Source organism: Ammospiza caudacuta, chromosome 16, assembly GCF_027887145.1.
Source record: "Ammospiza caudacuta isolate bAmmCau1 chromosome 16, bAmmCau1.pri, whole genome shotgun sequence".
In the NCBI taxonomy this organism is placed as follows: Eukaryota; Metazoa; Chordata; class Aves; order Passeriformes; family Passerellidae; genus Ammospiza; species Ammospiza caudacuta.
The window spans coordinates 11854213-11868169 of record NC_080608.1 but is presented as its reverse complement, the minus strand read 5'-3'; the positions used below and the strand labels follow the sequence as shown (position 1 = coordinate 11868169).

At 40.3% G+C, this 13957-nt stretch overlaps 1 protein-coding gene across 2 annotated transcripts in view; it reads left to right on the top strand.

Annotated features, from left to right (window-relative positions):
• RNF130 (ring finger protein 130) overlaps nt 1–12864 on the top strand; it is a 42914-nt gene extending 30050 nt beyond the window's left edge. Inside the window, exons 6-9 of one of the 2 annotated variants that reach the window (XM_058815305.1) lie at nt 6189–6285; nt 7697–7901; nt 9926–10019; nt 12673–12864. In XM_058815305.1, coding sequence (XP_058671288.1) covers nt 6189–6285; nt 7697–7901; nt 9926–10019; nt 12673–12688 — 412 coding nt within the window. In that variant the 3' untranslated portion in view covers nt 12689–12864. The remainder of the gene's footprint in view (nt 1–6188; nt 6286–7696; nt 7902–9925; nt 10020–12672) is intronic. The other variant, XM_058815304.1, reaches the window with a different exon arrangement.
• The last annotated feature ends 1093 nt before the right edge of the window (nt 12865–13957 follow it).

Below are 13957 nucleotides of genomic sequence, written 5' to 3'. Positions count from 1 at the left end.
ATTTACAGGTTTTTAGTTTGCTTCCATTCTTGAGTTGTTTTGGGACATTTTCTCTTTGAGATGCTTTTAAATACTTTTCCACCTGGTGGTTGATTTTGATGAATCATACATTTTGGTGGCATTAAGCATTACCAAGGACATCTTTCCCTTGTGTTCTAAAATGCAAAGTGTTCTCCTCATCTCCAGGCACAAAACCCACATGTAAATTAGGTTGTATATCTGCAGCAAGATCCAATAACTTGGCTTGTGCTTGGTACATAAATGGTTCTGCATGATACTCCAGAAGAAGCAAAGTCATGTGTTGGAGTTGATCTCCAGTCAGGCAGCAGCACATAAGGGCTCATTATAGTCTTCTAAATCCTCCTGCAGGCTGTTCTGAATAGTTTGAATATCTTCTAATGTGCAGGGTATTTCCATAATCATAAAAGGAAAACAGTATTATTTTATTTATTATTTTCTATCTTACTGATCAAAATATGTGTGCATTATACTTCTGTAGCCAAAAATCTAATTTGATTTGCTGTTCTCTGTGTTCCTTACCTCTTGGACAGCAGGAAACAATGACCTGTTTTAGATTCTCAGTGTTGTTTAGCTAAAATGCCCTACAACTGATTATTTAGAAGCTCTCAATAAAATATTTAGGAATAGAAGGTCTCATATTGGAAAGATTTAGGAGCCTTTGGTCATGTGGATGTATGTGCATTTCTTTTTTACAATTCAGTCATTTTTACTCAAAGTTGATGTCCTCTTGCCCTGAAAAATGTACTCCCTAGTGTAAAGTAAATAGTTCAGAGTTACATCATTTATTGCAATCTCAAGTGAAGTTTGTATAGGTGAATTAAGCCCTGCTCTTTTGATATGTTATGCAGAAGGTTATTCAGAAATTAGAGGAGGAACTTCTGGAAACTGCCCACCAGTTTTGGACCACTGAGATGATTGTTTTGTAAACTGCCTCTTAAGAAAGCTTCTCTTGTGTAGTTCTACTGTGAGGCTCAAGGACATGGAATGAAAGGTCACAAGTCCCACTCTTCTGTGCCTTTCTCTTGGTACGGAACAGAGGGCAGGAGGAGCCCTTGCCAGTGAGAGAGAATGACTCTTCCCTCGCAGGAAAACAGCTGTTCCCACTGAGCACAAGGCAGAGTTGGGATTAAAAGCCAATTTCCTTAGCTAAACAGCTGCCCCTTTGCAAGCAGTGGAGATGTTGCTGATATCCACAGATACAATACAGACCCTTTGAACAAGGTGATCATTGATTTATTTTTTTAATTATAAAAAAATATAAGAAAAGTCCTTTTTCTTCAGACACCTTTGTTGAGCTGCAGTCCTGCAGCCAGGAAGCTCTGGGCTCTCAGGGGTGCTTGGGGCTGCTCAGGGAGCTGCATGCAGGTGCACCTGGCTGCCACCTCAGCACAACCTGCCCCAGTGCAGTTTCCCATGTAAAGGCGAGATCAAGGCTCTTGTGTAGATCATTTTCTGTTCTTCACAAGAAGGTAAGGTCAGCAAAGACTCAGATTACATTGCTGCCAAAGGCTGTATGACAACTTTTATGTTCGCTTTCTACTTCATTTTTACATCTCAATTTTCATTTGCTGCAGCCCAGCTTTTAAGTTAAGTGCAAAACCTTCTAGGCTAGACACAGTGAGATGGATGATTTCCACAAGACATTTTTATATTTGTAGATGAAAAGCCAACTAGTACCTTCAAAGATGGGCCCAGTAAATTTCAGATTCCATGTGAAATTTTTCAATCTTCAGTAACTGAGATGCTTCTCCCCAAATCTTGTTATGGAGGTTTAACTCCTTTCTGCTTCCTCATATTTCAACCTTCTATTTTAGTGCAGCATGCAATGTTTGGTAAAAAAAAAAAAGAAAAAAACAGCACACAGACAATAAAACAAAGCCTACAAGAGAGTTTCTAAGACAGATGACAAAATAGATTGCAAGGAAACCATGGAGAAAATCACTTGACCAAGAGGAAGCAAATAAAAGGCTAGAAGTTCTCACTGTGCTTGTTGTAATCATTAGACAGTAGGAATCACTGACATGTGACATCTTTGCTGCTTTCATCAATTTAAAAGTAGCCTTTCCCTTTAGTAGCACAGTTGTTCTCTGCAGTTAAGTATGGTCTGTCACACTGTGCTTCAGCAGAGGAATCTGCTCTGGGCAGACACACAGCAAGCAAAATCTACCAGCAGCTGAGCAAGTTGCACCTAAAATTCTGTAGTGAAACACCACATTTGTGATATAAAGGTTAGTGACATGTGGGAAATTGTGGCCAATTTAAAAATAAACTAAAGTGAAATGGTAGAAATTCAACTGCATTGTTTGCAGTAGTACATTTTTGCTTCAGAGAGAGGTGTTCAGTACCAGCAGCCTGTGGACATACCTATAGCTTTAGTGCAGAGAGGGACAAGCAGCCATCTGTTTTAGGCTTCCAAGCTTGAGGAATGTGTCTTTTGTGAATGTCATTATGTAAGTGAAAAGTGAGTAGAGGAAACAAATGTGAGAGGGATCCTAGCAAAAGACAAACCTCATGGACAATTTTCCTTATTCAGATAACTTTATTCTGCCATCACACTGTTGCACCTAGGGGCTGAACAGGCACTAGGTGAAAAGTGATCAGGAGTGGGTAGTGTGAAGGATTAATGAGAGATAAGGGAAGGGGAGAGCAAAGTGACAGGTTAGAGAAGAACAAAAAATGACATTGGAAAGGGCAGAAAGATGGCCAAGAAAGGAAGGAATGAATTAACAAGATAGGAAAATAATTAAAAGAGTAGCAAATACTATAAAATAAATGGCTTTTGAAAGTTTTCATTCCTGTCCTGGGCAAGAAGGAGGAAATTGACAAAAGTGACTAAACTAGATTTTCAGATTTTCATATTTGATTCTGTGCTGCTGCAAATAGCTGCCTTTTTAAGACCAAATTAACATAGAGTCCTGATGGCGTCCTTTCTGCTTCCTGCAGTGCCTTGGACCCCAGAGCCAGGAGAGCAGCTGCCTCCAGCAGTAGCCAAAGAACCTGCTTTGTTTGCAGCAGCAAAAGTCCCTTTGGTGGGATGCTGCACTGAGAGCAGGGAAGGGTAGTGAGCTCTAGGGAAACAGAACTTGTAAATCATTCAACCCTTCTCCTTTTGTGATGTGTGGATTTGAAGACCTTACACCACCAAAAGAGGTTCCTAAGTCACTTTCTCCCCCGTGAAATGCTGCAAAGAAGCTGTGTTGTACAAGAGTCAGTGTTCTGGTGTTTATTACCAGCTGGAGGGCAGCTGGATTGGGTGTGCTGACAGAGTGGAAAAATACCTGCAGGTCACCTGCCTGGAGCTGTGCCTGCATGGGAGACTCCGTCAGTGCTGCCAGCCTGGCAGCTGGCCCTGCTTCCTCCAGCCCCAGGCAGTGTCACCCCTGGCTCCCAACGTGTGGCTCCCCAGGCTGTGTCACCCCTGGCTCCCATCCTCCAGCCCCAGGCAGTGTCACACCTGGCTCCCATCCTCCAGCCCCAGGCAGTGTCACCCCTGGCTCCCAACGTGTGGCTCCCCAGGCTGTGTCACCCCTGGCTCCCATCCTCCAGCCCCAGGCAGTGTCACACCTGGCTCCCAGCTATGACTCCTCAGGCAGTGTCACCCCTGGCTCCCAGTGTGAGGCTCCTGGGGAACGTCAGCAGCTGTCATGACCAAGAGCAGCTGGCTGGGAACTCGTCACGTTTATGGTCTTGGAATACCAATTACAGAAGTAGGAAGATGGAGGAGGTTTATGAGAGCAGAAATTGCAAGGGCTTACTTTGTCAGGGTGAGGTTTTGAAATAATTCTTGTTTGCTGTCGTCATTGCTGTATAACTGCTTTTTAACTCTTGCAAACAGAGAAATCCAGACAGAGGCTGAGCCACAATGATGCTATCAGCAAACTTTTTAAGAGGTAGAGAAACTGTAAGTAGTAGCAGAGCCATGCTTTCTACATCAATAACCTTTGGAGAACTGCACTTCTTTGAAACACATTAATAAACATCCTTGAAGATTTAGGAACTAAAAGCAAAGAATTAGGAGGTCATAAGAACAATTGGGCTGTGTATATAAATATATCAAAGTGCTAATGACTTTTTAAAATAACTCATAATATTTAGTGGATACATGTTGGCATCTATATCAGTCTTGATCTGAGTGCTTCTACAGCACTCATTAGCCAATAATGATGTAATAAAGCTGTTTTCATATTTCTGTGGAGTCTTGATGTCTGCTCTTGCCCAAAATACTAGATTTTCAGGTTTGTTCTACTTTAAAAAATAGACTCGGGAGACTTCAAACATAAGTAAATAAAAGTAATAATTTACCTAACTTAGAAAAATAGTATCTCTGTATGTTTCAGAATATTTCAAGCCTTTATGTATCACCCAGAGTTTCTAAACATTGTTTCCTGTAGTTTTGTGAGTGATAAAGGGAATGCATTAAGACTTAATAATAATGGAAGTGAGTCTGTTTAGGGTGATAATTTAAACAGAAGGCCCTGTACATACCCTGATTTTGGGATTACCAGCTTGCTAGAGGACACAGACCAGCCAAGTGGCTAACTGAGGTCCTTTTAAGTTTCTATTCCTGCATTATCTGGGATAGAGATGAGCAAAATTATTTTCCTACCTGTCCATCTTCTGTTAATTATTTTACACCCTAATTCTGCATCTTTAGTTAGTACAGGTAGGACATACAGCTGTAGCTGCTTAGAACTTCATTACCTTGATGTTCTTTAGTCTCTCCATCAGCCTGAGTAGACATAGACTGTTATATGATTATATACTGTCTTTTGTCATGTTTAACAGTTTCAGAAGGCCTTTCAGGTTGCTTTCCAGAGATTTTAGAGAGAATTATCTGGTAACATGTCTTATTTGGTCTTAAAATCCCAAGGGATAGGGAGCAAAGAACTCCCAGATTCCATGATGAGCTTTCTCAGGCACAGAGCATAAGTGTAACCCGAGCAAGGAGGGGACAGAGAGAGTATCTCAGCTTTTTGCTGCCTTGGGGCACACATGGCCACCTCTTCCAGACCCTGCTGATGCTTCAAATAGATGCCAAGACCTTCTTGTTCTTCCCCTGCCCTTTCCCTGCTGGCTCCAGAGCACAGCTCTTTGCTGACTAAGCAGCCCTTGTAATTGCTGATCTTTGTCATGATCACCAGTCTGTCGTGTTTGGGTGTGCCTGCTCTTACTGGCTTCTTGCTCTGAAATCAGCACCACTGGAAATGAAGGACCAGGGCTCTTATCATAGGAATTAATATAGGCAGTTACTCAGATTGGGTTATTATGCATATTTGCTAAAGCTATATTGGGTAGACAGTCTTGTGATACCCATTCCTGCCATGAATGTGCTCTGAAAAGTTCTTTGCCTTTTGAAAAGCTAAGAGGGCATTTCCTTAACTTCCTTTCATTTGTATACCTTGTTTTGGTCTTTGCATAGTCCTTTCTTGTTATACTGGTTTATGTCAATCCAACATTTACATTTATATCCATGGATGTTATTAAGATTTTGAATGCAATGTAGGAGGCAATTCAGACTGTTGCCTATTGCAGAGTTCCCTGCTTTGCAAGTAGGAGCCCAATTTGCCTTTCCATCTCTGAAAGCCCAGTTTGCCTTTCCTTTTATTTTTATGACAACCGTATGGTGATGGACATGTTTTCCCTCTTGATATCGAGAAATACGGATGGCAGGGAAAGGCTTCTTTCTGCTTCAATGTGATAATTATAAAAGCCTTTTCAAAGTCAAGCAGGAGTGTGTTTGGGTTGGTTCCACTGACTTGTGAACAAAATTGACAGCTGATGGGTCTGTGCTCTTCCTACCAAGTTTATGCTCAAGATTTTGCATCAGAACTGAGAAAGGACTGTAGGCAAGGTTATGGTGGAAATGGCATTACCTTCATTCTTCTACTTTACATCCACTACTCATATCCACAATAAAATGGGGAGAGGGGTGAAGGGGGAATGAAAATCAAGTGTTTCCTCCTATTAATAAAGAGAGAGACAACAACAAACAATATTTTTAATTTATTCTTTAAATTACTGCAATTAGCACAGAATACTGGCAATTCTAAGAATTGCATGTATTTTAAAATGAGAAAAAAAAAAAACAACTATCCAACAGTTTGAGTAGTTTTCATTGTATTAAATAGAATTGTTTGCAAATTATGTATGTGCCTTCTCTGTTCTAGGCACGTATTCCACAAAGTCTGTGTGGATCCATGGCTCAGTGAGCACTGTACATGTCCAATGTGTAAACTGAACATTCTGAAGGCACTGGGAATTGTGGTAAGTTGTTTGGTTGTGAGCTCTTCCTCCCATGTCTGAGACCCAAAATAGAAAGAATAATTGTATGGAGAGTGGGGGCAGGGTGTTCCAGTAGCCTTACTCAGAAAATATTTGGGGGTTTTTACATTTCTTTGGTGCCAATTTGTTGTTTTTCCTTCTTTCCCTAGTTGGTAGTTGAGAATATATTGTTATATTTGCATTTATGACAAGTATCTACCGGAAGTATGTTAGATTCTCTGTAATCTTCCTTTTTCTTAAGTCCTTTCAATTTTTCTTTTTAAATTTACTCTCTGAAGTTCTTGTTCTTGTGGCTTCCTGTAGGCAGTCTTAAATTTGCACATTAAAAGCCCTGCCCTAGCCAAGGCCAGTGAGTTTTCCTCAAGCAGCTCATGTCCGTAGGGATCCCCGAGGACTTCTTTCATTGACCAGTTCACAAAGGGATAGCAGTAAAACCTCAAAGCAGATATTTTTAATCTTTCCTGTATGAAGGAAAAATTACAAAGTGGGAGTGATGCTCTTTTCAAAGTAAGAGAAGACCATATGGAGAGACTGTCTAAAGTGGCTTTTTCTTCAAGACAGTGAGAATAATCAGGCCTCCATTTTTAGCTGTGTCAGTCGCAAGTTTGCACATTTCCTAAGAAATAGTAGCAGATATTTTGTGGATGACCTGTTTTTGCAGTTAATAACATCCCTGGGTTTTTAGAAGATGATACAGAATTCAGAGTTTTCATAGTTGTGGTGAATCATACAGGCACAGGCTATGATATAGGTATATTTGAGTCCCTTCCTTTTATCTCAGTCCTTTTTTCTGCTTCTTCCTTCTCCTCTTTAAGAGGTAGTATTGTATATGCTGGGAATGCCCTGATGAAGGCAGGAATGATCAATCTGACTCCATGTTCTCAGAAGACTAATTTATTACTTTATAATACTCTATTATATTAAAGAATACTATACTAAACTATACTAAAGAATACAGAAAAGACACTTACTAAATGCTAAAAAAATAATAATGAAAACTCATGACTCTTCCCAGAGTTTCAGCACAGCTTGGCACTGATTGGCCAATGAGTCAAAACAACTCACACCCCAATCCAATGAAACAATCACCTGTGGGTAAACAATCTCCACATTCCACATGAGCAAAACAGAGGAGAAGCAAATGAGATAAGAATTGTTTTCCTTTTCTCTGAGGCTTCTCAGCTTCCCAGGAGAAAAATCCTGGGCGAAGGAATTATTTCAGAGCATGTGAATGCCACAAGGTAGAAGTTGTTCATTCATGTGTTTCTCACCTGTGTGACGTCAGAACAGCCAGAGCAGCTGAACAAAGTGTGTGTGTGTGGTTCCATTCAGTGTGTGGGAGTGCTGCAGGTAGAACATTCCCCAGTGTAACGCAGAGCTGTGTTTTTCCCAGCCCAACGTGCCGTGCACAGATAACGTCGCCTTTGACATGGAGAGGCTGACGCGGGGGCAGCCGGCGAGCAGGCGCTCGGCGCTCGGCGACTTCGGCACCGACAGCTCCCTCAGCCTGGAGCCCCTGCACACCTCAGGCATGTCACAGCTGCCACAGGACGGGGAGCTGACACCAAGGTCAGGAGAGATCAACATTGCAGTGACAAGTAAGTGTCCTTCGGCTCCCGCACCGTCTACAGCATCCGTGGTGTGTGTGTGTGTGTGTGTCCCTCTGTGCTGCAGGGCCCTGGTGATGGATGTCCCTGCAGGGACAAAGGTGACCTCTGCGTCTCTACAAGAGGCATATGCTCCTTATTGGAACCAATAACTCTGGGTATGACAGTGCCAACATTTCCATTATTAATGGTATATCCATTTAGATCCGCGTACAAAGAACCCAGGATGAACTGAAATGGCACCAAAATAACCTTCCTGAATTCGGTAACCAGCACAAGAAGCTGGATTGCCAAAACTGTTATTTATCCCTTCAGAATACTTTACATGCCATAATTTATTAAATATAAATATTTTAGCTGATAGCTATTTCTGCAGACATTTTTTCCCTTGAGAACATTTCTACTGGAATTCTGACATCACTTAGCAGGTGTTTTTTCTTACAAAATTTGTGACTTAAAAAAGCGTTTGATGTGCCAACATTTAAGTACTGTCCAAGTGTTTTATAACATCAGAAAACTGTTCCTGCACTGCTTGAAAGCTCTTATCTGTTAGAGTAGCATGGAAAATTTCCACTTACTGGAATTTACCTAGGGTTTTTAATGTACAATAGCACTATAATAAATTCCACAAAGATTGGGTGGAATTGCATCAGTTTTCCATATGCTGTACAGTCTCAAGTTGATGCATGTATGGTTGTTTTTCTGGCTGAATTGAAAAATAGAATCCTTGCAGTACAATAGTCTAATTTTCTGTTTGTGTTTTGTTTATGTGCATCTGTGATCTAGATTTTGAACTTAGTGACACTGGTTGCCACTGATACATGTATACAAGGCAGTGAAACCAATGCAGTTCATAAAAAGTGTTTCTTTAGGTGATGTAGCTAAGTAAATGTCACATTTAAAAAAAAACCTCATGTCATAAGAAACATAGTCCATATCTAGAAATGCCCTGATCTGAGAGGGAAAAATCCACATACAAAATCTGGATTCTCCACAAAGCCAGTAAGTCACTTTGCCATCCAGTGTTCACCTTGTACTCAGTTGTGTTGAGGAAGAACAGATCTGTTCTGTGCTGCTTCCTTGTCATGGGTGGGAGAACTGTAGTTTTCACTTTTTACTAATTGCCTATTCAGAAGGTGTTTTTTACTGTCTTTCCCAGCTGTAGTGCTGCTTGTGCACAGATGGGATGCCAGGGTAAAACAAGAAATAACCACCAACAGTTCATTCTGACAATGTATATAAAGTAAAGCCTTAGAAAGGGCTCTTGAAATGTTTGTATTTATGGATGACACATGCATTCTTTGGTGCATCAGAGTTAAACCAAAAGCTGTTCAACAGCAGAGTTTGTATTCTGAACTGTTACTGTATGCCAGGTTGATCCTGGAGAGAATTTGGAATAGTGAACACTCTTTGATAGACTTCTTTGTATTACTTTCTATTTAATATGTGTTTGTGTCTACCCTAGTATTGAATTTATTTTTCCGTGGGTATATCGGTCTCTTAAGTAGAAAACTGTAGTTATGTTTTACTGTTGAGCAATCTATCCTGATTTTTGTTGGGTTTTAAATAACACTATAACATGAATTCAGGAGGGAGGGGGCCAAGACACAGTTGAGGTGTGACAGTACTTGGGGTGTGCTTGTGTGAAACACTGCATCTCACCAAACCTAACCCAGCCTGACAGTCGTCTTTCTGACCTGGGGATGGACAGAGTTCTCATTACATCTCCCCTTGATCCTGCATTTCACTTTACATTGTTGAGTAACTTCTTTATCACTAACCCTTGGGCTCAGGCAGGAAATACTGTTTGTGCCATGCTTTTTTTCTGCACCTCTCTCCACTTCTTCTTTGCTAGCCTTCTCCAGTCAGTAACTCTGTGGCTTAACCTCCTTCTGCTTCACCTCCTGGGGCCAGTCATGGCTTAGAAGCCTCTTGCCTTCCGCCAGTGGTGTTTGAGGGAAATATTGGCATCGCTTTCTCCCACGAGTGATTTCCTCCCTTTCCTTTGTCAACAGAAGAATGGTTTATTATTGCCAGTTTTGGCCTCCTCAGTGCCCTTACACTCTGCTACATGATCATCAAAGCCACAGCTAGCTTGAATGCTAATGAGTAAGTAAATACTCAGATGTTTCTGTGCATTTCTGGTGGGTGTGTGTCATGGACAACGTTGGGAATAAAAACCAGCAGAAGGGGGAATATGGAGTTTTCAAGGAATCAAATTCATTTCCTGCTTTTCTCAAATAGAATGTCTCTGTTAACAGCAGGTTTCAGGGTGACATGTAAAGGCCCTCTTAATTTATATTTAGCTGGGTTGTCTGAGGAAATCTCTTTGCTAAGCAGAGACATGAAAAGGGGAAAACAGAATATTTATGATCTATGTTCTAGGTAAACATTAGATTTCTGCCATTAAATTCCTATGTTCAAAATTCACCTGCCAGAGCCAAAACTTACTACCAGCAGTTACCTTTTACAGTTTCCACCTCAATTTTATAGTCAAATTTCATATTAAAAAAAAAAATAATCCTGTATTCCTAATTTGCACATTTTCAACCTGGAAACCCCCAGCCTCCTTTCAGGCAGGCTGGACAAGAAATTACCCTAGCAGATGACTTTCAGTCTTCTTTTTATAATTCTGTGTGTGGCCAAGTATAAATCTATTTTGCAGATCTGTTGACCAGGTACATCTAGTCATTTTTATGTAGGTGTACATGGGCTCAAGATGTATGTTTAATCTTAATTTCATTTTTTATTTGGGAAGGCAAAGTGTCAACATCTTTCTTTGTCTCTGAACATCTTGCCACAGCTGAGTTTCTATTAAAGTGCTGATCTCTCTACCAGACATGGGGTGAGATCCAAAGAAATGCAGCTGGGAAACGCAGCTTTATAAACATTTTCTTTGTTTGTTTTTTTTTTTTTTTTCTTTGAGATAAGAGAAGGGGCTTGGATTTTTTTTTTCCTTTTTTTATTTGGAAAGTATAAGGTGTCCTCAATAAGATGGAAATATGTCTAATAGTCTCCAGTGTAAAATTATAGGTATCAAAGAGTCTCCAGTGTAAAATTTTAGGCAATCTCAAGCTAATGATCTTCAGGAGGGTCCATAATACTGGTCATCATGAATTTTTGATTACCACTAATTTGCAAATCTTCCTCCTCTTTTCATATGCTGATTCCAAAAGGGCTTCATGAAGAAAACTTTAGAACTTCAAAAATCCCTATCAAGTCTACTGATTTTTTTTTTCCATTTGTCAAAATCTTGAAGTTGCAGCCATCAATCAGCAGCTTGGTGACAGAGCTGCAGCTGAACATAGTTAATCTTTAATCTGCCTGGAAAAGCAGCTTGGGAAAGCATGGGGCAAGATGAGGTGCAGAACAGGAATGTCTGCATTGCTGGGCACTTGCACGTCCTTGGGAAAGGAGGAGAAGCTGGAGCCCATGAAGTCTCATCCAGATATGGGCACTGATAGCAGCTGCATTTCTGCCTTTCCTTGCAACTCTTCTTTTTGTTGCTCAGTGGGATCTGGGACTGTTTTTACTGCAAGGACAAGCTGCTGCACATTGGCAGGGACTTTGGGCCTCCAGCAAAGTGTTTTCACAGTGATGTTCCCTCAGTACAAACAAAGGGTGTGCTGATACAAGGAGAGCTCCTGTTCTCAGTGATAGGAATTGAAATGCAAGCACATCAAGTGTGTGCTTGAGACAGACTTGAGAAAACTCACAACCCAGCAGCCAGAGCTTCAAAAATCACTTATTTGTGTAACTGAGGTTCTTGGCTATGGCCTTTAACCTCAGCAGCTCTTCATCTGAATCCTTTGGGATCTGAGCAGCCTCCACAAGTGCTGCTGGGTTCAATTACTCATTTTAGACTCTTTAAAATGACACTAATGCTAAGATTTATTGTTTCACTGACACCTTCCCAGTGCCAGACAAAGAATTTCCTGTGCTGATTATCATGCCAGATATATGGCAGCTCCTTCTCATTGCATTTTCTATTAAACAGCATACCTGCTTTTTATGCTGCTCTCCATGTAAAAAGCAATGCTGGCATATCCTGCCTTTCTTATGGTAGTGTTTCAAGAGGACTCTGAGGGGGTTTTCTTATTGAAAAACAACAGTAGCAAGAATGTGGCCATGTAATATGCTGATGCAAGTAAAAGACCGGAAATTCTGCTTTAAAACTCACCTAAAAACATATCCTGTACCTTTTCTTTACTGTGTCCTTCTCACAGCTTAAACATAGTTATTTAGAGCATTAGTTCTGGAGTTGTGAGTATATACATATTTAACTGTGAATATGTATGTTTGTGTGTGTGTATAATTATACACACATGCATTTTTAAATAGTTGTGATAAAATTAAACATTGTCTAAGTGATAAAATAAGGAACAAGCTGCTTTCTTTAGGTCTCAAAATACCCTTACAGCACCAGTATAACAAGTTTTAGGCAGTGTTTGAAAGGAACAGAAGCAGCAAAGTTTACCTTGCTTCCTAGGGAACAGTCAGAAATTACTGTGTGAGTGTGGGTTTGAACCCAAAAGCCCAAAGGTTGGATAGCACCACTTAGAGAAAGTTTTCAGTAGCAGATGGAGTGTCCTCAAAAGCTTAGAAGTGCTCAGACCTCTTGATAGATGCAGACATCTCTTAATGCTCTGGCTTTGTATAATTAGTCATTTTTCACTAACTTACTTTTACAGGATTTTTTTTTTAGTATTGGCACTATTAACTTTAACATAAATATTTTTGTTCCTTTTTTTCTGCCCTGCAGAGCAGAATGCTATTGAAGAAACGCTTTCCGGCCGATTGCCTTGGAGAGAGACACCTATTTTTATGCATCATTTATCGATCATGCAGCACAAGCAATTATTTAGTACATTCTATTTTTTCATAAAATTTGCTGATGCCAAAGCTTTGTATTAAAGAAAAAGTGAAGAAATAAAAAAAAACTTTAATTATGAAATCTTACTCTGTGAGAATTTCATTTTTCTTGGGCTTTCTGTGTTAGTACTCAAGTCTGAGAGCATTTTGTAAATTTTATGAGGTGCTTTATTTCCTTTGAATGATTTTGACTGTGCAGATCTCTATTATTCTCCATTCATTTGGGACACAAGCTAAGTAGTGGAAATCTCATGCAGTGCCCTTGTTATGATGCCAGTCAAGTGACTTAACTGCCACTGAAGTGACTAAAAAGTGTTGTTAGCAATCATTTGACATCAACTTGTTCAGGAAAAAGCTGGGTCAAGCCGTCAATTCTGCTATAATGGACTTACCTTGACTCCAGCTGAGAATTAATTTGAAATAAGAACATTTTCTCAGTTTCTCCTCCTGTAACACTCCTGGTTGCCCTGGGAGCAGTGCAGTATGATTTTTGCCTTGAGGCCAGGCATTGCTGGAGATTTGCAATGCTGTGGTCTCCAAACACAAATCGTAAACCGTTTCTGTATTTTACTTTCACCCTGCCCTCCTTTTGATAAAAGTGAAGCCGCTCTAAACCACTTCTTCCTTCCAAATAACAAGTGAAAATGCAGCATTTCCCCTGCTGCCATGTGTGAAGCCTCCTTTCCTATCATTGGCAGGGGTTAGTTTTGGTTCAAATTCAGATCATGGAAGATTGATAACACTCTTTAATGTAGAAGCTCTGTGCAAGCATGTCCTTTCTTGCCACAGCTTCTGCACTGATGAGGAGACAGACGGAAAACATCTCCCCTCACTGTCCTCACTCTGGGTGTTTCATGCAAGTTATGCAAGCGCTGTGTGAGTAATTTCACAACAGTCAGTTAAAACACAGGCCTGAGTCGCAGCCAAATGCTAATGCTTGGCTTAATGAGATGGGTAAATGAGGGTAACAAGTAGGGAAGGAAAAAGTAATTGACAGAAGTTAAAAACTGTTCTGCATTCAGTTGTTTTTGTTGTTCTCAGATCAAGATGTAGAAAGTGAATGCTTTCTAATTTAATTAAATGAACAGAGAGAAGCAATTTTGCTGTAGATTTAATTTTTTTATGTACTGGGAACTAGAAGATTTAATTTAATTTTATTTTTATGTATAGGCACT